Consider the following 22,410-nt stretch of genomic DNA (forward strand, 5'->3'; position numbering starts at 1 on the left):
CTCTGTGAATGTGGGAGAGCGGGGGGAGGGGCAGGTAATTTTCCGCTACTGGCTGCAGTCGCAGCAGCAGCAGCAGGGAGCTTCAGTACCGATCGAGGTATCAGCTCCGCTCGGCTCAGCTTTGCCTCCTGCTCTCCTCTGCGGCTGGGCGGGGCTGATTACACCTAGTCACAGCTAAACCGGTTGGGCGGGGCTAAAGGCCAGGGAGAATGAGGAGGAGAGGCTTTTAACCATGCGGCCATGAGAACATCGTGTGTTTTTGCTGGAGTGTTGTGTTACAGGATATTTTTATGTGGCCGCAAGACTGTGCATGTGTGCACATGACAGATTTTCTTGGCGTGGGTGTTTTATAGAACCACGGTAATGCTAATGATGTGTACACACTGAAGAGCTATTGAGAGAGCAGTAGTTTTCTGGCAGTACATAAGACGATGGTATAGGGTTGAGACTGTCTATCCAATGAAAGCTTCTAACTCTGCCTCCCCCATACTTCAAAATGCTTTAATTATTGATTCTACAGTACATTATCTTGGTTGAGGCACACACACTAAGTGGTTCACAGTTCATAGATTGCAGTCATACAGTAAAGTCATTTTGGTGGAGTAGGACTGCAACTAACGATTATTTTCATTATCGATTAATCTGTCAATTATTTTCTCGATTAACTGATTAGATGTTTGCTCCATAGAATGTCAGAAAATGGTGGAAAGACGCCAACCACTGCCCAAGGTGATACAGACACACAAGATATTAAGTTTACTATCACACTATCTGGAGTCAGAGAATTTGGAAATTATTTTCTTAAAAAATGACTCAAAATGACTAATTTATTATCAAATAGTTGGCGGTTAGTGTAATAGTTGGCAAATAATTGTCTAATCAGTGCAGTTCTAGTGCACAGATGGGTTTAACAGATGGACAAAAAAGAAATGTCCTTACTGTGGCAGTTTTAATACAAGGTGACATAACAGCAATGTGATTGCCTCTTGGTTATTTGTGTCACTTTTGTGTGGACTATTATCTGAATATGTTATCTGTAACATCTATACGTCAGTCATTCCCCCTTCTTTATTTTTCTGTCACACACTTAGCCTATGTGTAGCACTTCCTGTTTTTCTCCCTTACAAGGGTGTGTCCTCTGTGTGAGTGAGGTTAGTGCTGCTGTCTGTGGTTGCCATGGAGACTGTTCTGAGCCTTAATGAAATGATGAACTAGTCTGTTTCCAGGGAGCTGCCAGTATGTACCCGCCCCCACCCACACTTCCATCCCAGCATGTGCTGTAAAGGCAAGCAGGAACGAAACAAGGTGGACACAATAGGAGACAGGAGAGCTGGAGAGAAAGACAAAGAGAAAGATGTACAGCACCAGGAGCAGAAATGCCAAGTCAGTAGACGGATAAAGGAAGTGAGCAAACGAGAGGAAAGTGTGTGAGATTAGAGAAATTGTTCTAAAAAAGGAGAGGGTTTTAGAGAAAGACACAAATACAGCACTCAAGCCTTGAGTGTGAGATAGTGAGAAAACGGGAGCTTCTTAGGATGAGATGGACAAAAAATACACATTAAATACATGCCCTGTAGCTGAGTGAGAACACCACATGCTTACAATTGGTCACAGATAAAGGGAAGAACTTATCACCACCCCACCCCTTTCTCCCCCACTTCCACCAACTCGTCCTTCATCCATACTCCCTCTTAGTGGCATCGGGATGTTGTTGTAGTCATTAGATTAGCTTTGTCATGCTCAGAACCACGGGTTCCATCCTCTCCCATCCGGCAAGGATACAAAGCCAGGGCATCCTAAGAGGGAAGTATCCAAAGCCTGCCTGCATTTCCTGATAGCTTTGTTCAGTGCCACAACAAGAATCTGTTTGATTTATGCACAGGCTGAACCAGGACAACCAAGGAGCTGTTTAACCCCTATCGAGCCCCAGAGGGAGGGATTTGTGCTGCTTTTAGTTTTCTCATGCCCTTTATATTTGAAAGCAAGGTACACGAGGGATCAAGACAAACAAACATACCCAGAGAATGCCTCCTCCACCCGCTTACTGTGTCCACCTGAGTAAAGGGATTGTGGTTACCATGGGACTTTGTTTTGGAGATTTTAAAATGGAAAAGTTTTTTTTTTGCCTAGAAGAAATAATGACAAGAAGGAGGTATGAGAGCACAGCTTTGTCATAAACCAATATGCTAAATAATACCATTCACTAGTCTGTAGAGGCTGATACAACTTAGCAGTCTGTATATCGAGATTTTTTCTGCACATTTTTTTATTCTTGTCATTTGATTATGCTGCCTTAACTGTGATAAAGTGTTGCGTCTAATGTTAAACAATAACCTTAGAGACAAAAATGCTTGAGATCAGCTGGCTTTTTTCTGGCATTTTGAATGAATCATCTTTTAAGTGTCATCTAGTAGATTTATGGTAAATTAATAGTCACTGTTTTCATTAAAAAACATTGGTATTGTAGATTCTACCATCAGCATGTTTTATATGCTGATGCTTTACACTCTTTATCATTTCACCTCTGGAGGGTGTCTTGCCTTATCTTGCTCTATCCATTTCCTATCACTGTAGTGGATATGAGAAAGAAAATGAAAAGAAAATCTCTCTCTCTCTCTCTCTCTCTCTCTCTCTCTCTCTCTCTCTCTCTCTCTCTCTCTCTCTCTCTCTCTCTCTCTCTCTCTCTCTCTCTCTAATTCTCTCTCTCTTTCTTTCTCTCTCTCTCTCTCTCTCTCTCTCTCTCTCTCTCTCTCTCTCTCTCTCTCTCTCTCTCTAATTCTCTCTCTCTTTCTTTCTCTCTCTCTCTCTCTCTCTCTCTCTGTCAAACACACACACACTCAGCTGGGATTATGTTTTAGTGCTCTGGCTTAATGAGAAAGCCTGTGTGGCTGGGCAGTGGGGTGATGATCACGTGTCCAACCCTTGTACTACCGATTTATTCCAACAGAGGGACCAATTTCACTGTCTCTCCCACCTTTGTTCCCTCTTGCTTGGGCTGCCTCTCCTGCTCTATCATACAGTAGGGTTAAATGTGCAGAGCATTCGGCATTACTTTTAACCTCTTTTTTTTTTTTACTGGCATAACTGAATCTGAATACACAGCATTTATTACACTTATCCTGAAGAGACTCATTTGTCGTCATCCATATTTTATATCTTGGTTTCAGCAGGAGAGATTACCAAAGGACAACATGAACTGGGCCTAATGCAGCATTAGATTAATTGTTAATGTGATTGGCTTGTGATATTTAAACTATTTCCACTTTCTCTCAAGAATGTTACTGTAATTTTACACATGCCATAACAACACCCATCAAGGGTAGCTTTTTTTTTAACTCATTTTGTATGATAAAGTGCCAGGTTGTGCTATCACCTCTAAGAGAAAGGGCTGTTTCTGTGTCAATTTCTTTATTTCATTGCATCTTTTTGAATTAACTAAATCTGAAAACACATTTTCTGGTACCACAGACACTGGTGTCCACCTACACAACACCCTGAAGACATTTCCTCTATTTCCTTCTCTCCTCTCTGAAAAATAGCATGAAGAAAAATGAAGGCATTATTAGTGCCTTAAACATACCAGGACCAATGTAGTCCATAATACGATATGCTTGCTGTCACATTCCATGAAACTAAAGCTTTATGATATAAGGTTTTGAATAGGATTAAATTGATTTCAAACCTTAGGGCTAGCTGTCTTTGATGATGAAAGAGAATTTCCATCTCCCTATAAATGCTTTAAAATAAATCTTCTAATGAACTTTTACATGTGAACCTGCAGCCAGTTTAACCTCTAGTGGTCTCTCATTCCCTGCAGCCAGTGCATCTGTTCATTAAAGCCCATGATGGCTGTTGCACTTACATGTTCCCTGCCATTTAAGGCAGCCAATTCACTGTGACTGATGTCTTTTAATTAAATTAATTACAGCTCCTCAGACTATATTGAACAGAAGTCAATGAAAGAATGAGGGGACACAAAAGCTGGCATGCTCTGACAGTCATCCAGACAAAATAATTTAGTTTTTTCTCAATTATCATTTGGGTTTATTTGGTTGTCTTTTACACTGCTTGTGTGTGGGGGAGAGAGTGAGCGTGCACGCCCACAGGCACAAGTGCCCTTTAAGTTTGCATGACTGCCTCTTGTTTGTATATAAGTTGACTGAGGGAGTGATGTAAGGAGCCCTGCTTCATGATAGCCCAGCTGTGACCCATTTGGATCTCTGTTGTCATCTGACTCACTGAAAATGGGGGAATTCCAGACTCTTAGGGGAGGTAATATGAATGGCTTTTAGAATGGTCACTTACAATATTAATGAGGTTGAGTCTTTGGTGAAGGGGATGTTATTAATATAGTGGCCATCTTGCATAATTAATGGACAGGGGGATGTTAATATTCTGGCATAGGGATGATGGAGTCTTAATTTTTAAAAATCTGAATCGCCATATTGCAAATTTTTCTCACCCAGTTTTTTTGTGTGTGTGTCTCTATCAGTCTGTAAAAGGTATGAGCTCTTGTGTTCCCACTTAAGACCCCAGTATGCCCCTCAGCCAGCCCTCAGCTGGCACAGCGGATGTCGAGGACAGGGCCACAGCTGGAGACACTCCAGAGTGGAAAGAGAGGCGAGAGACGATGGGGGGAAGTGAGAGCATGAAGGGATTGCAAAGGGGGTTGAGGACACAAATAGTGTCAAGTTAAGGTAATTGAATTTATGTGGATGGATTAGAACAGAGTTAAGCCAACCTGTGGTTGTTTAAAACAAGGTGGACTTAAAAGAAATACCAATTCGCTAATTATCTCTGAAATCAGTGTTTGTTGATGCGTAACAGGCGTCTGTCTGCTGGTGGACTAATGGTGATAACTTTATTTGCAACACCCTTGAGTGAGAAATCCGCAGCTCCTCAGCGTGTAATTAATGCTGGAACAGATGTGCGTTTTTTAAACAGGTATGAGAAAGCTGTGACATATCCTTAAGCACATCGGAAGTGGAGAGGGAGAGAAAAAAGGTGCAAAGGTCACATGTAAATCCAGCTCTGTGTGTGTAATAGAAGAGATAAAAGTCGTTTTCATTTTTGTGTCATTGCCAAACAGGCAGATCCACACGTCCCACCGGGAAAATCTGCTAAATGTCACAGGTAGCGTGGCGGACCGTACATGTAGACCCATCAGAGACTACTAGCCCCGGTTGAAAGGAACCCTGTTATCACCGCTGCTCAGAGGGATAATAGTGCAGAGAGAGAAAGTCATGCCAGATATAGACTCTTGCATGTTTTTCAGAAGCACTGCAAAGATAAGCACAAATAAATATTCAAATGGCGTCATACGAAATTATTTTCTTAACAGGCGCACTTTGCTATTATTATACTGATACTGTTAGAGATTAACCACACCACAGACTTTAGTCTTTTATAAACACATTGTATGTAGAATGGGTTTTTTGTATGTAATAATTAGTCCTCTTTCAAAGGACATTTAGCTGCTTCTCCAACTCCCCGTTTCACCACCTCCTCCTCGTCACCCAGGAGTGTGAAGAGTCGCTCTGTATCTACCCTTCCACTAGCAGCATCCGAGTGAGTCACTGTCTTCTCCCCGTCTCCTGGGATGCTAAGCGCTCTCATCGCCGTGGGCAGACCGGGCGTGGGTGAAAGTGGCAGCATACCAGGAGAGGGGAAAGATGTGGGCGGTGGACGCGCATCTTGGCCTAATGGCCGGGGTGAATCAGGATGGCTCAGGGTCTCACGAGGGCATCTCCACAGCATAATGTTTCAAGAGTGGTGATTGTTCACAGCAGAACAGTGTTAATGTCGGTGGATGAATTCATTTGGAAACCCACATAATTCATTTTTAGCAGATATTAAATTCTTGGAGAGTTATACCAGGAGCTTTTTGAAATTGCGAACATTGAACTCCTCAGGTTTCCCGCTGACGTTGCAGATATCAAATTGAATTGAGTGTCAAAAGATCTTCCATTAGTCTCTGTCATGTGGACTGCATTAGGGGTAAGGTCCCATCCAATTAACATGAATCCAGTTTAAATTATAATTTAATTGAGGTACATGGGTGCTGAGACTAGAGTACTTGGACCACTTGCTATATTACACATGCGCTGTCAGAATGTCTTGGACTCTTAAAAATATGTCTTGTCACCAGAAACTAAGAAGGTCTGATTTTCCTGTGATGACATCTATGAAGTCAGCTGTTTAAAATGCATAATTGCCCATTTGATGTGGTAGCAATATGATTTTGTGGCTGATTATGTGTACAATTATTAATTAAGGCTATAAAGGCGATAACAAATGAAAGCAAAACCCTTTCAACCTGTCACTCTTTGTAAGTGCTGCCTGTCAGGAGATGAGGTCAAAAGTGTATATTTGGCATGATGTGGTAAAGGGCCACATCTGGAGCATCTTGTCACTAAAGGCTGCTATAGTGTCGTCACCAGTGAACAACCTCATGACAGCATGGGCTTTGTGTGTAACTTATGAGGGACTGACCCTGTGGCAGGAAGGGCTCTGCAGCACCCAGCGTCCAATAGCGGTTTTAAGTGCATCGTCAGCTGTCACTGTGGGGCAAAGTGGTATCATGAAGGAACAGAAAATGTTTTTGTGCTGCCATAAATCCCCAGTGTCTCTGCAGTTAACTCACGAACAGACACAAGGTGAAACAGCCAGATTCCGCTGTTGGTCTAATGGCTCATTTCAGTTCACCTGTCACCTCCTCTTATCCCTATGGCTTTTGTCTTCATATAAAATAGGCTATACGCTGAAAATTACTGAGTTGTTGCGCTAAAAATCAATTCGATTGTGCTTTTCATCTGTACAGTTTGTTTATTTAACCGTTTTCTCTTATTTTCTAAACATAGTCTGTATGTCAGAAATCTGCTTTGGCTAGAGGGCTCCTCAGTAATTGTGGGTTTGCATCAGTGAAGAAGTCTAATCGCCAGGCTGGTTCATAAATCAGTTTCCCGGCGCACAATGAAAAGGGCGGTGGCACTGACAAAAAGATGGAAAACGGTTGTGTCGAATTAATTTCCCCAGATGACGCTGCCTGCTCCATGTACGACGCACAAAATTTGAAGATAGACATATTGATAAAACTGAAAAATCTTTCGTCTTTGGGGGGTTTATTTTTATTAGATGGTGCTCGATCATTTTATCTAAGGTGCTGAAATGCAGCCAGCATCGTTTCAGCGAGTGGCTCCCCCTCCCCCTTTGCCCACAGACACCATCACCACATCGCAGGGAGAGAGAGAGAGAGAGGGAGAGGGAGAGGGAGGGAGGGGGAGAGAGACCAATAGGCAGCATCAGTGAAAGGACTCACCCTCGCTAGGAGGATAGAGAAATTTAAAAACATCACCCAGCCAAACAAAGGAAAACATGGATGCACAGGGAAAAATCCACTTTAACCAGGCACCAGAGAGGATGCGGTGGTCGTCCTGCACATAGTCGGAGTTATGCACGGACTATTCCCTCGTTTTTAATGAGGCGGGTGGGGACGCACAGCAAGCTAAAAAGGCGGAAAGATTTCTCCAACCCGTCTCCATATCCTGCGTGCCTGCGATGGCTGTGACGGCGCGATGCTGTTACAGTGTAAAGGAGAATGTGCCTTTTTCTTTATATTTGGTTATGTTCGTACTCGGTGGCCTTACAAACGCACAAATTCGGTACTCCATTCCGGAGGAGTTGGAGAACGGGGCATTGGTCGGTGACATTGTCCGGGATTTGGGTCTGGACCTGAGGAAACTTTCCACCCGACGCGTCAGAATCACACCTGACAGCGGACGGAGATATTTCACCATAAATCACAAAACCGGGAAGCTGGTGGTGAGTGACCGCATTGACCGAGAGACATTTTGTGAATTCAGTGGCACCTGTTCACGCAACCTGGAGGTGGTATTAGAGAATCCGCTGGAGATGCACAACGTGGAGGTGGAGATTTTGGACGTGAACGATAACTCACCGCAGTTCCCTCGAGATGAGTATCAACTTGAGGTGTCGGAATCCGCACACACCGGGTCGCGGTTCCATATCGAGGGAGCTCAGGATGCGGATGACGGCTCCAACTCCGTGAAGCAGTACCGCCTCAGTCTAAACGACCACCTCACTCTGGACTCAATTAAGCCCTTTTTCAATAATAAGCACATCGAGCTCATTCTCAAAAAGCCCTTTGACCGCGAGCAGGTGCCCTCTCATCAGCTAATCCTGACAGCTATGGATGGAGGCACCCCACAGCGAACTGGGACAGCCAAAATCAATGTTCGTATCCTTGATGCAAATGACAATGTGCCTGCGTTTGACAGCTCCGTGTACAAAGTAAAACTGTCTGAAAACTCACCAAAGGGCGCACTTGTGATCAAGTTAAATGCTACAGATCCTGATGAGGGTTCAAATGGGGAAGTTTTTTACTCCTTCAGCAGTTACACGCCAGAAAGAGTCAGACAGATGTTTTCCATGGATACAGACACTGGGGAAATCAGGGTGAAAAACAATATAGACTATGAGGAGACAAACTCATATGAAATGTACATACAGGCAATGGACAAGGGGCCAGCTCCTGTGGCAGTGCACTGTAAAGTAGTAGTAGAAGTTTTAGATGTGAATGACAACATTCCTGACATTGTACTGTCTTCACTCTCCAGCCCTGTACGTGAAGACGCCCGGGCTGACACGGTTGTAGCATTGATCAGTGTGAATGACCGTGACTCTGGACCAAACAAACAAGTAACCCTGGAGATCATGCCTAATTTGCCTTTCAAGATCAAGTCCTTCCGTAACCACTATACCATCGTCACATCCGCTTTCCTGGACCGGGAAACCATCTCATCCTACAACGTCACGGTCAACGCCATCGATGGAGGCACTCCACCGCTGTCATCTCAAATGACCTTTAAAGTCGACGTTGCAGATGTTAATGATAACCCACCTCGCTTTGAACAGACATCATATACTGTTTACATTACAGAGAACAATGCTCCCGGTGCACCTCTGTGTGTTGTGAAGGCCACAGACGCTGATGCTGCAGAAAATGCACGCATCACCTATACTGTCCTCAATGATAACAATCATGGTATCCCAGTAGCGAGCTACGTCAGCATCAAACCTAATACAGGTGAAGCTTATGCTCTGCGAGCCTTCGACTTTGAGAAGCTGAGAGAGTTTCACTTTCAGGTTAAAGCCCAGGACAACGGCGTACCTCCCCTCAGCCGCGTGGCCACAGTCTATGTTTACATCATGGATCAGAATGACCATATGCCCAGGATCGTCTACCCACCTGCCAATGGGAGCCGCACCACAGAGACTCTGATGAAAAACGCCGAAGCAGGAGTGTTGGTAACCAGGGTGATGGCATGGGATGGTGATGCAGGACAGAACGCTTGGCTGCTCTATGCCCTGGAGCAGACCAATGCAGACCTTGACCTGTTCAAGGTTCATGAGCACACAGGTGAGATCCGCACCACAAGGCGTGTCATTGAGGACAACTCCACCTCCTTCGCTCTGACGGTGCTGGTGCGTGATAATGGCCTACCACCACTCTCCTCCACTACCACTATCCATGTACACGTTATGGAGCTGCCGCCAAAGTTGGCCCCTGACCCCAAGCGCATCATCAGGCCCAACAGCCCCCTAATGTTTTCCAATGTCACCCTCTACCTCATCATTGCCCTGAGTGCCACTACCTTTGTGTTCTTGGTCACCGTCTTTGTGCTGGCCATTGTACGTTGCCATGCCTACTGCACCCAGCCTGGTTCCTGCTCCCCATGCTGCGTATCCAAGAAGAGTGCGCAAGAGGGGGGTAACGCAGCAGGTGGTGGTGGGGGTGGAGCAAGAGCTGCAGGTGGAGGTGGAGGTGGAGGTGGAGCCGGAGGTGGAGGTGGAGGCGCAGGTGGGGGGCAACCAAACAATAATGTGGCCATGCGTCGTGACCTCAAAGTGGAACCGCATTATATTGAAGTGCGGGGTAATGGGTCTTTGACCAAAACATACTGTTATAAAACATGCCTGACTGCGACGTCAGGAAGTGACACTTTTATGTTCTACAACACGGGACGGCCCCACAGTGGCACCTGGGGCTCAGGCTACGTCACCAGCCACAGCGGACAGAGCCAGATATTTGTTCGGCGTCTCAGTATGCCAGACGCAACTGCCATTCAGGTGTGTGTCTGGTGTGATGTGTGTATTCGTTATTTAAGATTGTCCCACAGCAGTAAACTACACAATAAACACAAGCCATAAATGGAAAACTGACTTGAGAGTTATGGTTTAGGTTTTGCTCTGGGGTGAGTTCTTGCAGTAGGGTTGCAGTTGACATTTACAGCTCTAGAGCTGTATACAAGTCTCAGCTGTTCCTCTGGCGTGTAATTTCAAAAATAAATTATCCTGCTTGCTTTTTAGATAGATTGTTTTTCGAGTGGTAAGTTGTATATGAACATTTATTAGGCATTTCAATCATTTGTACCCAAGACATCTTTGTAACAAAAACTGAAAAAAAGGTTCTTATTTGTGTGCCACTCCAATGATTTGCTTAGTCCTTTGAGGTATCTCATACACATTTAAATGATTTGGGTCTATCAGTAGAAAGAGATGCCACCATTTTGTTGATGTATATAGTTCCATTATTACCTTTACTGTTTTTTTCATTACGTGACATTTATCCTCAGGTTCTGCATCTTGATATTAGATAGAAAGCTGGCATACTCAAGTGTGGGTAGCTTCTCTGGGTTGTGTGTTTATTTGAGTGGGTGGATGGGTTGGATGTGGTAGATAGTGCCTTTGTATGTCTGTCCTCGGCTTGCTAAAGACCAGTTGTTTAGTTGTTTATTTCTTTCCTCCACAGTTGTGCATAGAGCTGTACTCAAAATATTTTTTAAAAAGCATCCCTCTCTGTCTGTCTCTGTCTCACTCCCCATTACTTATTCTCGCTTCACCAAGACAAACTAGTAGCTTGTTCACCTATGACCTCACACAGCCAGTGTTGTTTGTCTGCTGTGGGTTGTGTGCCACAATATTAAAGTCCAGTGGGTCCAGAGGGCATACAGTGGTTATCTCTACATAGAGGGAGAGTCTGGGAAATAGTGCAGCCTTTGCCAACTTCAAGGGCCACCAGTCCCACTGCACCAAAATATCCTCTTCTGGTCACGTACCTCTCTGGTACGGAACAGTAAGCCAGAGTTTGTGAATCAGTGAAGAAGGCAGGAATGAGGCAGAGACTCTCATTCCTGCCGTCTGAGTTTCATGTAGATTGGAGCTTTATTTCATGGTTGCAAAGTATTTTTTTTCCCCACGGTATTATTTCTCCATATAAAAGGTTGATGACAGTATGCAGAGTTGTTTGCATCATCCCTGGTTGTAGCTAAATAAACAGTATTATTAGGATAAAACAAACATTGTTTGTTTTCAACACATTCATGTTTGCCCCAGAGCCTCTGTGGTTCTGTCTGTACAGTGCAGAAAAGGGTAAGGGAGAAAATAAGTGATAAAAAGAGGAATAAAAAAAATGTTTAAGGTAATTGTTCTGTTATCAATCGACGTGTGCCTCATTAAATGCCAGTCATGTTTGTTCTTGCTATGTAATTAACTGGCAGCGATGGGTTTCTCAGTACAGCGTGTGGATTGGCTGGCTCTGTGCAGATGAGGCGGGGGATGAAAGGTGATTGGACACAGTGTTGATGGCGGAGGTGTGAGCTCTGTATCCATGCTAGAAAGTGTTCAGTCTGAGGGAGAGGGAAGAATGGAGGAAAAGGCAAGAAAAGGGTTGAGCAGCCAAACAAACAGCTTTCTTTTTACCTGATTTACGATGAACTGCTGGGCAAGGAAATTAGTGCACTAAAAACCTACAGGATTTTTATTTTCTATCTCCTCTTAATTTGATTTCTCCTTTTCAAATGATGAAACAAAATGCACTGATTTGTCTTCCTCATGAGTCTGATTTTTCTTTCTTTGTTTTATTTGTTTTTATCTACGTTTACTGTGAAGACTGGTAATATTTTAGTTTTGCATGTGTGTCTTCTGTTGGGTGTATCTCAGACCGCGGACATGTTTAGGTTCCAGGTGCTCATATCTAGTATGTGCTAGCATGTGTGTGTTTTAATTTACCCCCATAAACACCATACGGCCAAGCAGACCAGTCTCCCTTCGGCCACTGCCATGCCGCAACAGGGGAAACGTTTAGTAAAGCTCTTTAGTCCTATTTGTGAACAATCTGGCTGTATTTTGAATGTTTTTGTCTCATTCTCTTCCTTTTCATTGTGTAAAAGACAAAATTAGACAGAGGGATTTTGTTAACTCTGTGTTTAACACCATACTAACATCTTTTTCCTTTCAGTATCAATCTAAACTATCGATCCAGCCACTGATTGCTTTTTGATAGGTGATTGTCTTCAAATAATTGCACCTACTTCCAGTATGGATAAGTGTCAGAGATGCTGCTGCACTCCGTGTCCCTGTAGATAACCTGCTCTGCTTGAATGACTCCTGGAGGAATACCAGGCTTCTCTCATTAAGACCAAATATTGGATTTCAAGGGTGATGAATGTCCACTGCAGACTTCATAGAGGTCAATGCAGCTTCAGCAGCAAGTGAACATCTGTCATATTTGAGAGGAAATGGGATTGCAAATGGGTCTCTTATGAACTGCATGGCCAAGCAGGGAGAATTTTGTGTTCTCAGTCAGATTGGTTTAGCTCTATCAGTGGTTTAGGTTGAAATTAGAGAAAATTCAATGTCATATATGATCTCTATATGGTCAGGTTAACAGCCCATTATGCTGCACAATCTACACAATCTCCTCTTACCACATTTGGTCAAGTTTTATGATGTTGTATCTTAATGTATTTGTGGTAATAGGAACTTACAAGAAGCAAATACACTGATGTCTTATATTAGGATGTCACTATCGAATTGCATTAATGGCAGACAGAGGTTGTAGTGATGTGGTATTTCTTTGTGTCCCCCTGTTTTAATGTGTCTTGAGTCTTGATGATGAGTGGTGGGGATTGAATTGATATCTTTACCCCCCTCCCTCTTCCTTCCTCCACCTGTGACCTTCACAGGAGTGAAATGATAGAGGGCGATGGGTGGAGGGTAAAATGTAGACGGGGCTCTGCACAGTTTCCATGGTGAGATTTGTCAGACTGACTCAGGCGGACTGTGTGCCAGTGAAACTCAAGGTTTTGATCAGTGTAAAGAGGATGTAACAGGGAGAAAGAACTCAGCAGCACAAGAAAGGGAGTGATGAATATATAGAGGCAGAATAGAGGAAAAATACAGAAGATAGTGGAGGTTGTTCAGAAACCACTGCCATTATCTAGCATTGCTGAAAAACATTGCAATATTTCAGTAATGGCTTTTGTGATGTCATATTTTGAAAGTAATAAAGAGTAGTAGAGCATATAGAGAAAGGGAGGGACATACAACAATGTTAGAGTCCTGCAACATTTCCATGGTAGTGGACTGTACCACGGCCAGTCTAGTCAGAGTAGACTAACCCTGGACAAGAAGCTTCAGGGCCTTTGTGTCACAGCACCAGGGTCACTTGGCCACTGGAGTGAAATCTTTCAAAGTCATTTTTAAAGGACATGGATAGAAGGGAGGAGGGGGAGGAGAGGAGGGTGTAGGGTGGGAGGAGATGAGTGCACCTACATGCTTCAATTCATCACTCACTTCCCTCCAAAGGCAGAAGCAAGCTGTCACTGCTATGATTGTGTGTGTGTGTGTGTGTGTGTGTGTGTGTGTGTGTGTGTGTGTGTGTGTGTGTGTGTGTGTGTGTGTGTGTGTGTGTGCGTGCATGTGCATGTGCATGTGTGCGGGATGCACATGCACTAACAGTTGGCGCCATGACTTATTAATGAGACAGTATTGGGTTTCACCTGTACTTAAGACTCTATTCCTCTCACTCTCTCTTGCAGCCCAAGGCGCCAAATGCAGACTGGAGATATTCAGCCTCCCTGAGAGCAGGAGGTGTAATGCAGAGGTAAGAACCCCCATTTTGTTTCTGTCACTTTGCAAGTATCTCATCATACCATACTCATACATTGAAATCATGATTTGTTAAAGACCAAAAGAAATGTTCAGTATTTTTTCCACCTAATAATGTATGAAAATTTGAACAACAAAAAAAAAAACAAATTCTGCACCATTTAGTAGCTGACTGATCTTAAGCTGCCCTCCTTGGTTAAGCCTGATTGCTACCTAAGACAACTTACTACCAACAACATGGTGGTCTGTAATATATCCTCTAATAGTCTACAGAAAGGGCTTCAATAAACCATTGAGGCATATATTAAGATCATATATACATAAAATGGCATGTGACTGCAAAACAGTCTGCAAGACTGCAAGGCACAGTCATGCTTCTGTCATCATTAATGGAGAGGAGTGATGGATGTGCAGGAGGCCACAGATATTAATTTCATACCAAAAAGTTAATTTCTGTTATAACATGGTTGTTTACAGCACAAGGTGCACATATTCATTCAGTGACAATATAATTTGTGGCTTCGTCAAAGCAAGTTGAGTACAAAGTAGTATCTTATTTTAAAAGATTAAGACCCATGTTATCTAACATATCTGGCAACAGTTTTTATGTTGCTTTTCAAGTTGGGTCACCTTGATGCATATATTTTTTGATTTTGATTAGTTAACCTTTGGGTGATAATTTTACCCCTTTGAGAAGATGTAGAAATCATTTGCTGCCAGCTGTTGCTCAGCTGTGACTGCAGCACTGAGGGGGAAACGGGCTCTGACTCAAAATCAGTAATTTTCAAAACAGAATAATGATCATCTTGCCATTTACATTTCACATTTCCCAATGTACATTATATCTATTAATTATACAGTTACAATAAATTGTGAGGAAACCCCAAATGATCAAAATTAGATTACAAACATCACATTTTAATAAGAGGAAATGATTACTCTGATATGGATCGTAGAAAACAATGGAATGTGAAATATGAAAGAGGAGAGACAATGCAGAGAAATGCAGTTGGAAATGGCTCTCTTAATATTACTACAGACAGATGGAGTACTGACAGGACGGAAGGGTAAGCAGGGGGTCAGTGATGGATGAAGGGCAGGTAGTCAGGTGGAAAGATGGCCTATCACGGACAGGGGGATTGCAGCATGACCACACCAATGATCACATTACCCATAAGACACTGGGCATGCACCTGCTGTGGGATCAGATGGACCAGACCAAATTAGGGGACATGCTAATGAGATGTCATCATAATTACAAAAAAGCTTCCATATAAACAGCATTTGTCTGTTGCTACGCAGAGACATGTCTCCTGAGGCTCGTGTGTGTGTGTGTGTGTGTGTGTGTGTGTGTGTGTCTGTGTTGAGCAGCATGTGTTACTTTATTTGCACTGATCCAATTGTAAAAGTAATGAAAGACCAAAGGATCGGCTTATCATTTAAACTTGGTGCTGCTGTCCAGTCTGCAAATAATGTCTCAGTGCATATGCAACCAGAGTCATGTAATGCTGTGTAGAAGCACTTCCATTACAGTATCAGTGTAGATACACATATGTATTTATTCATGTGTGTGCACTTTAATGGCAGATTACGAACAGTGAACCAACTGAGTGTCATTAATGTTACACAGATCTCATAATTACAGCAGGGATTAATGCGAGTTAATGTGCATGTGTGAACCAGTCGAATATATTAAATCTTTCTTGTGACTCGCTACCTCTGATGTATTTTAGGTTGACTCTCCCCCATGTACCAAGCCCCACTAATGTTCATCTATTTATACTCCACTACATAATCAGAGCTTGTATATGGGGTTTTGGATACCACACCCAAACACCATGTAATGACACTGACCTATTTAATTTAATTTCATTTTACAACCTTTCCTGAGATTTATGAGGTCGTGTTTGGGTTCATTTTGTCATCATTGTAGTTATGATTTGAAACAAATAAAGTTAGCCAAATGAAAAAATATTAACGCTGCAAACAGAAAGTAGAAAATGAGAAAGATCATTAGCATTAGCTGAAAAGTGTATTATCAATCCAGTTATTGCCATTAATATTTGATCAGTGTATCTTGATGACGCTGGTGCTTAACAGCACTTAAAATGGCTTCCAGCACCAAATCACTCGTGCTCTCTTCACACAACCACTGCGCATACTGTAAGCACAGGGATCTGGTCTGATACAACTTATAACTGTGTTTATCCTTTATTAACCACAGACTTGTACATGTATTTACAAAATTCTATTCCTATACTCCTCAAAACCTTTCATAAAGATTGAAAGCCTCCTGCTTTCAAGAAATAAAAAACACACAGAATAAGAGGAAGAAAGTCCAGATCACAGGGACCTCAGTGAAGGTTTAAACTTAAACCTTGTTTCATACTTGAGGACAGTTGGGAGAAGAGTGGACAGGTGTATTAAAGAGAAACAGCAGCAGGTAGAGAAAATATAATCATATCTTGTTAAAGATAAAGCAGAGTCAGTGAGAGAGAACTGTTTTTCATAGCAGCATTTCTGTTTGCTGTTGTTCAGCACTGCAGAGAGTGTGGTGTTTTTCAGGGGAGAGGAGAGAAGAGGAGGGGAGGGTGCTAAAATCCCACAGAGTGGGTGTGAAAATGTAACGGCCATCTGTAATCCATAATCCAGAGAATGCTAGTGAAATGAAATGTAGGGTGAATACTTAAATCCTAATCTGAAAGTTCCATTTCTGAGATTGCGTTTGCTGCAATCCCAACCCCTCCCCACATGCCCCAGGGTTTGAATTGGTAATATGGGAAACATGCAGAGAAGAGAGAATTGAAAATGTGGGATCTTATATTTTAGACACATGAAGCAATCATCACATAGAGTCTCCCTAAGTAGTAAATTATGTGTATGGATACCTTGTGTTGTGCAGTTTAACACAGCATACTATATACTGTATGTGAGTTACAGTACATTATACTTTCTACTTTTCCAGTGTGTGAATATATGAATGTGTGGTTTTTTGTGTTCCAGCTCAGTGCACATGGAGGAGTCCTCGGTAATGCAGGGAGCCCAGGGGGTCCTGGTTCAGAACTGGCCTACCGCATCCAGTGCCGCTGGTAAGAATCAGTCAGCCCATCTTCACCCAATCAAAACCAACTTAAACAGTGGCATAGACACAGAAAAAAGAGACCACTCACAATTATGTGTAATGGATCTGTGTGTCCCAAGATGCAAACATTCCATGACACAGACAGAGCAAAATCTGACTATTAGTGAATACCAATGACTGTACAGTCCTCAAGAGCTTATCAAACCGCAAAAGAGTAATAAAATGAGGCAAACAGATATCAACTACAAGATCGCCCTGACCCACTCCTTCCACTTCCCACTACTGCAGGGAGAGGAAATGACATGTGCTACGTAGGCGTAGATGGATATCTCTGCTCTCTGTCGCAGGAAGAGACAATACAGAGAAAAGGAGGGAGGGAGAGGGCCAGTAGTTGATTGGATTATCAGCAAGATGTTTACAGAGGCATAAGCCACCAAACCACTGAGGACAAAGATTAGAGAACACATTAGAGAAGAATAATAAAACATAATTACATTCACTCTCCTTTAATGTGGATCTCTCTCGTTCTCTAGCTCTTTTATAAACTCACAAAGACCAACATTAGGGGTGGGTGATGTGGGCTTCAAATATTAATTTTCAATATGTAAATATATTTGTTTTTCATTAATTTTATTTAATGTACAGACATTCAAGGTTATGTATACCTGCATTATTACAGCCATTAAGCGGCTAAATGCTAACCGTTCCATAAGGGTAATTTTCAATATTGCTCACATGTAAGAAACAATCTTTTGAAGTACTTCAACCATCAGGCATTACAATTGCAAGATAGTCTGTGAAATTGAAAATTTGAGGCAAAAAGTGTAATTCAAATAGAATGGTAATTATTGGCAGTGCCTTTGCTGTGAAGCTGCTCCAGGCAAGTGACGCACATGGGAGCTTAAGTTAGCTCACTGCTAGATAAACACTAAGTCTAAATTTAACATTTCACATATTTTGCTGCATTTTGTTGTCAGAGCTGCAGAAGGATTGCAAGGGTACAGGCATATAGTATATAGTTTCCACCTTGCTTAGAAAGATTGGTGCCCTATCCTTATTATGTTAGCTACTGATGACACAACAGAGGGTCACAGTCAATGGCAAGAAATCATGTTTTTTTCGTTATTTTCAAAAGATATGAAAACATTTTTTGTTTTCCCAACTGGCCTTCATCAGGATGGAACAGACCTCACCACAGCTCAAAGAAAGAATGGCAATGGTGCTGTTAGTTTAGTGCTAGTTTAAGAAGAGAAACATTGGACAAATGACAGCATACTCAATGCCAGATGACATTTTAATGCATTGTAAGTGAATGTCATTGCATATGATGACATATCCACTGCCCTTAACTGAGATTTATGACCAAAGATGCACTGCATACACCGTGTCAGCGCCCTCTGTGCATCGAAGAGAATTCATTTGTCATCTCTTTACTTTTCCTCCCATTCTGTTTATAAAAGTGAAATTGAGAGAAAAAAAAGTGACCAAGCAGAGTAAAATGAAGGAAGAAACAGGTGAGAGAACAAGACAGAAGTATGCACAAAGAGAGGATTGGAGTGAGGACGACAGTGCAATTAATTTTCGATAAAGATGTGATTTATTGTAATTAAGAATGTAGAGGTGGCCTGGACTGGTGTCTTTTATAGACAGGAGGCGGTGGGCTGGGCAGGCAGACAAACTACCCACACACTGTCTCTTCCTATCCACACACATACGCACACACAGCCTCCTCCGCTCTGCCATCGATTTCCTGCCTTGGCTGAGGACTTACAGCCTGGAGGCACTTCAAAACATGAGAGATAGAGAGGCAAATAGATAGATAGAGAGACAAGGAGAAGGAGAGAGAAAGAGCAGAACAGGCAGTACTGGCGTCATCAGGATGGGTCAGTGGCAACAAGATCAGCTGGTGAGGATTTAAGGTGGTTTAATTAAGCCATGGCAGCTCTGTACACACTAACCCTGATTTGCCTTAGGGTTAACTGTCCCTTCTTTATCTCATTGTTAGCCAGGTTAAGAATGGAAATATTAGCTGGAGGTTGTATCAGCTTCAGGTCAAACTGGGTTGGAGTTGGATTAAAGATAATCATCGGTTGAGAATGTCAGAGAATATGAAGAGCATTTATTTCTAGAGCTTCCTTGCTGGAGGACAGTATTGAGGAAGATTTATGTTCTGACTTTCAGAATGATTATCATGTCGCAGAAATGAGAGAAATGGAGATATTGATTCAATGTGGCCTGTCACATCCCTATGAGTCATAGGCAGTGCTATTTATAGCTAAATTGTGTTGTTTGTTAGGCAGACTGTGGTCCTTAGGTGGGGAGCAGGAGTGTAGGGGAGTTTGGTCTGTTTAGAGAATTGTTTCAGTCTGGGTGCTGTAACTACAAGCTACTGTTCTACCTCACAGTCTATTTTTTGCTCTGATGTGAGACCCAGAGGTGCAGCCGACAACGCCCCTGTTTCCTCCCTTCTGATTTAGAGCATGTGGATTTGTGTGTTGGTATTAATTTGTTGGTATTAATTTGTTTGTGTAGTTGCATACATGTGCTTGCGCTTTGTATTTTGTGTTTTCGTGTGTACGTGTGTGTTTGTGTGTGTGTGAGTGTTTGGCTGTGTTTCTAAGTGTGTTTTGGCTGCCTGCTCTGTGTGCTGCTCCTGCTGTGACAGATGGAGCGCAACCCACGCCCAGATTAACAGACCCACATTAATGAAATCAGGGTTCTACTTGCTGTCTAACTCTCTCCCTATCTGTTCCTCGCTCCCTTATCATCTTATCCCTCTGTTTCACAGCTCTGTCTGTAAACCAAGGGCACATAGGGATTCAGAGAGAACTGTGCAGAATTGTAACCATCCCCTAGAGAGATGGGCAGAGAGAGACAGCAGGGAGGAGGGAGTTGGGTGGGTTGCAAAGCGAGGGACTGAAAAAGAACAAGAGACCACGCAATAAAGGATAAGGTGGATTGGAAGGTAGAGCAGCGACAGACATGGACTGTTTGGGAGGGAGTGACGATGAGTAAATCAGAGTGATTGACTGAAGCAAAGTCTGCAAAGGAAAGAGAGGAAGCTGTATGAGGCTGCTGTTGCTAGGGGAGAGTGGTTAGACCAGACAAAGAGAGTGAGAGAGAGAGAGAGCTTGCAGCATTATTCTCTATCAGCACAAGCACTGTCACCATGACTCCTACCAATGTCCTACTGCTTCACTGGAGGATGTAGTTTCCAAGGCAACCATTCATGGCGCCTAATATTGGCAGGAGAGAGAGGAAGGGAGGGGGCTGTTTTATAGAGGGGAGTGCAAACATATGGTGTGGGACAAAAGGTACTGAAAGAGGGGGGTAGAGGGGGAATAGAAAAAGCTGACTGTGGCATCAGGTGAAGGACAAGACAAAAGGAGGTGTTGACAAAAATGCACGTACATGAGCAAAATCTAAAACCAAACCAGAGATAACGGTAGAGTCAAAGGAGGGAGGGATGTGTTTGGAAAGTGAGAGTTGGAGGTAAGAGGTGTAAAGGGAAGAAGAGAGCAGAGGAGTGAGTAACAGAAGGAGAGTGACCTACATTCACTGGGGTGGTGGTGGTGTACTGCAGAGGTGGATGCAGGTTTACTGTTTTCTGTATCAGCCCTGATCGCACTCACATTGAATCATACACACAGAGAAAGATAGATTTGATTAGAGGGAATAGTAATCCTCTGCAGCAACCACCTGTCAAGGCACAAATGCAGGTGGAGGGTGGAGGCAACAGGAAAAGTGAGGGAGAGAAAGTGATGTTTCAAAGCCTAAGGCCTTGGATATGAGAACTGTTATTGAGCAGTTGGGCCCAAGACCTGATCCATATATGTCTACTAAATCATTGTCAGTCACATCAGGAAGGGCAGGTGAGAGTTTCAGGTGAAGTAAATTTTGAGAGATAAAGATAAAGACAGACAGTTGATTAAATTTAAGGCTGCATGTCATACTTTATGGCTGCAGTCTCACAGGTAAAGTGTATTTGATGCAAAATGTTTTTTGGCAGAATCAGAAAGGCAAGGTAGAACGCTCTAGAAGCTGTCAGGGACTTCTCACTGTATCCGAATCCCTGCGTCCCATCTGTTTCCTATTCTCGACTTCAGTGCTTTGCTTTCCTTTATTGTCACTGTTTTTTGTTCCCATCCTGTGCTCTGCAATTCTTTAAATATCTTGCCAGCTTTCTCTCTCTCTCTCTTTCTCTCTCTCTCTCTCTCTCTCTCTCTCTCTCTCTCTCTCTCTCTCTCTCTCTCTCTCTCTCTCTCTCTCTCTCTCTCTCTATCTGTCTCTGTCTCTGTCTCTGTCTCTGTCTCTGTCTCTCTCTCTATCTCTCTCTCTCTCTCTCTGGAGAATGAACACATTTTTGCTTTTCTTTTTATTCATTTTTATGTCATAGCACCTACACATACTAACATATACACTCAAACTCCCCCACACACACACACGCACACACACCTACATTGAGTGCTATTTTTATTGTGTTAAGTCCTGTCACTTGGGATAACTTGTGTCCACCATCTGCCACATGATCCAGCAGGTAACAGACTGCAAGGTGCTCAACCTGGCGTGAAACCCAAACAGATGCGCACACATGCACACACACACATTGTACACTCAAACATGCACAGACCTGCTGTTAAGAGCCTATAATCAGTTATCGTTGTTGTGTTCTTACCCATGACAGTTTTATTTATGTATTTCACTTACTTCTAGCAGATTGGGAAATCTATGGTAATTTATGCAGACACACAAATGTATTCTTCTAGCACTACCCAGGCAAGGAAGTGAAAACACATACACATGGTTAAGAATTAGGTTTTGAATAGACTGCGATATCACATTTTGTTTTTATCAAAATGTACACACATACACTGCACAGTGGACAGACACACAGGTGCTATCTTGGAAAAGGGTGTGGTCCCTCTGAGAGTGTGCTGTCATAATAATCACAGATTATTTTTTTTACCACTGCAGTGTAAAAGAAAACAGTTTCTCCTTCAGTATCTTTTAATCCATTTTTCCCCCCTCCTCCCACTCCTCCTTTTGGTGGTGAGCATTGTGTTTCATATCTGCATCCTTGCACTTCCTGGCCCCTCTTCCTCCTCCTCCTCCTCTTCTTCCTCAGCTCGTTATGTAACGCTGCACTGCGCTTCTGCCCAACTCGCCGATGGTAGGGCGAGACAGGGGGATGAATAAAGTAGACGTGGCAAAATGGAGCTTGGGTGATTTAAGTGGCTGTGAAAACCTTGGGCGGCACAGGGGAGCCGAGGGACACGCAGAGATGCCGGACTGAAGTCTCAAGAGATCAAACTTAGGGGTATAGATAGAGCAAGAATGACAGTCTGTAATGTTATTGA

At 43.0% G+C, this 22,410-nt stretch overlaps 1 protein-coding gene across 12 annotated transcripts in view; it reads left to right on the forward strand.

Moving 5' to 3' along the window:
• Nucleotides 1-22,410, forward strand: part of LOC122989820 (protocadherin alpha-C2-like) — a 95,333-nt gene that overhangs the window by 66,853 nt on the left and 6,070 nt on the right. For 11 of the 12 annotated variants that reach the window (XM_044362824.1, XM_044362823.1, XM_044362831.1 and 8 more), the window contains exons 2-3: nt 13,902-13,966; nt 16,975-17,060. In XM_044362824.1, coding sequence (XP_044218759.1) covers nt 13,902-13,966; nt 16,975-17,060 — 151 coding nt within the window. Of the gene's footprint in view, nt 1-7,017; nt 10,150-13,901; nt 13,967-16,974; nt 17,061-22,410 lie in introns of those variants that run through there. The other variant, XM_044362821.1, reaches the window with a different exon arrangement.

The sequence above is a fragment of the Thunnus albacares genome, chromosome 10 (assembly GCF_914725855.1).
Source record: "Thunnus albacares chromosome 10, fThuAlb1.1, whole genome shotgun sequence".
In the NCBI taxonomy this organism is placed as follows: domain Eukaryota; kingdom Metazoa; phylum Chordata; class Actinopteri; order Scombriformes; family Scombridae; genus Thunnus; species Thunnus albacares.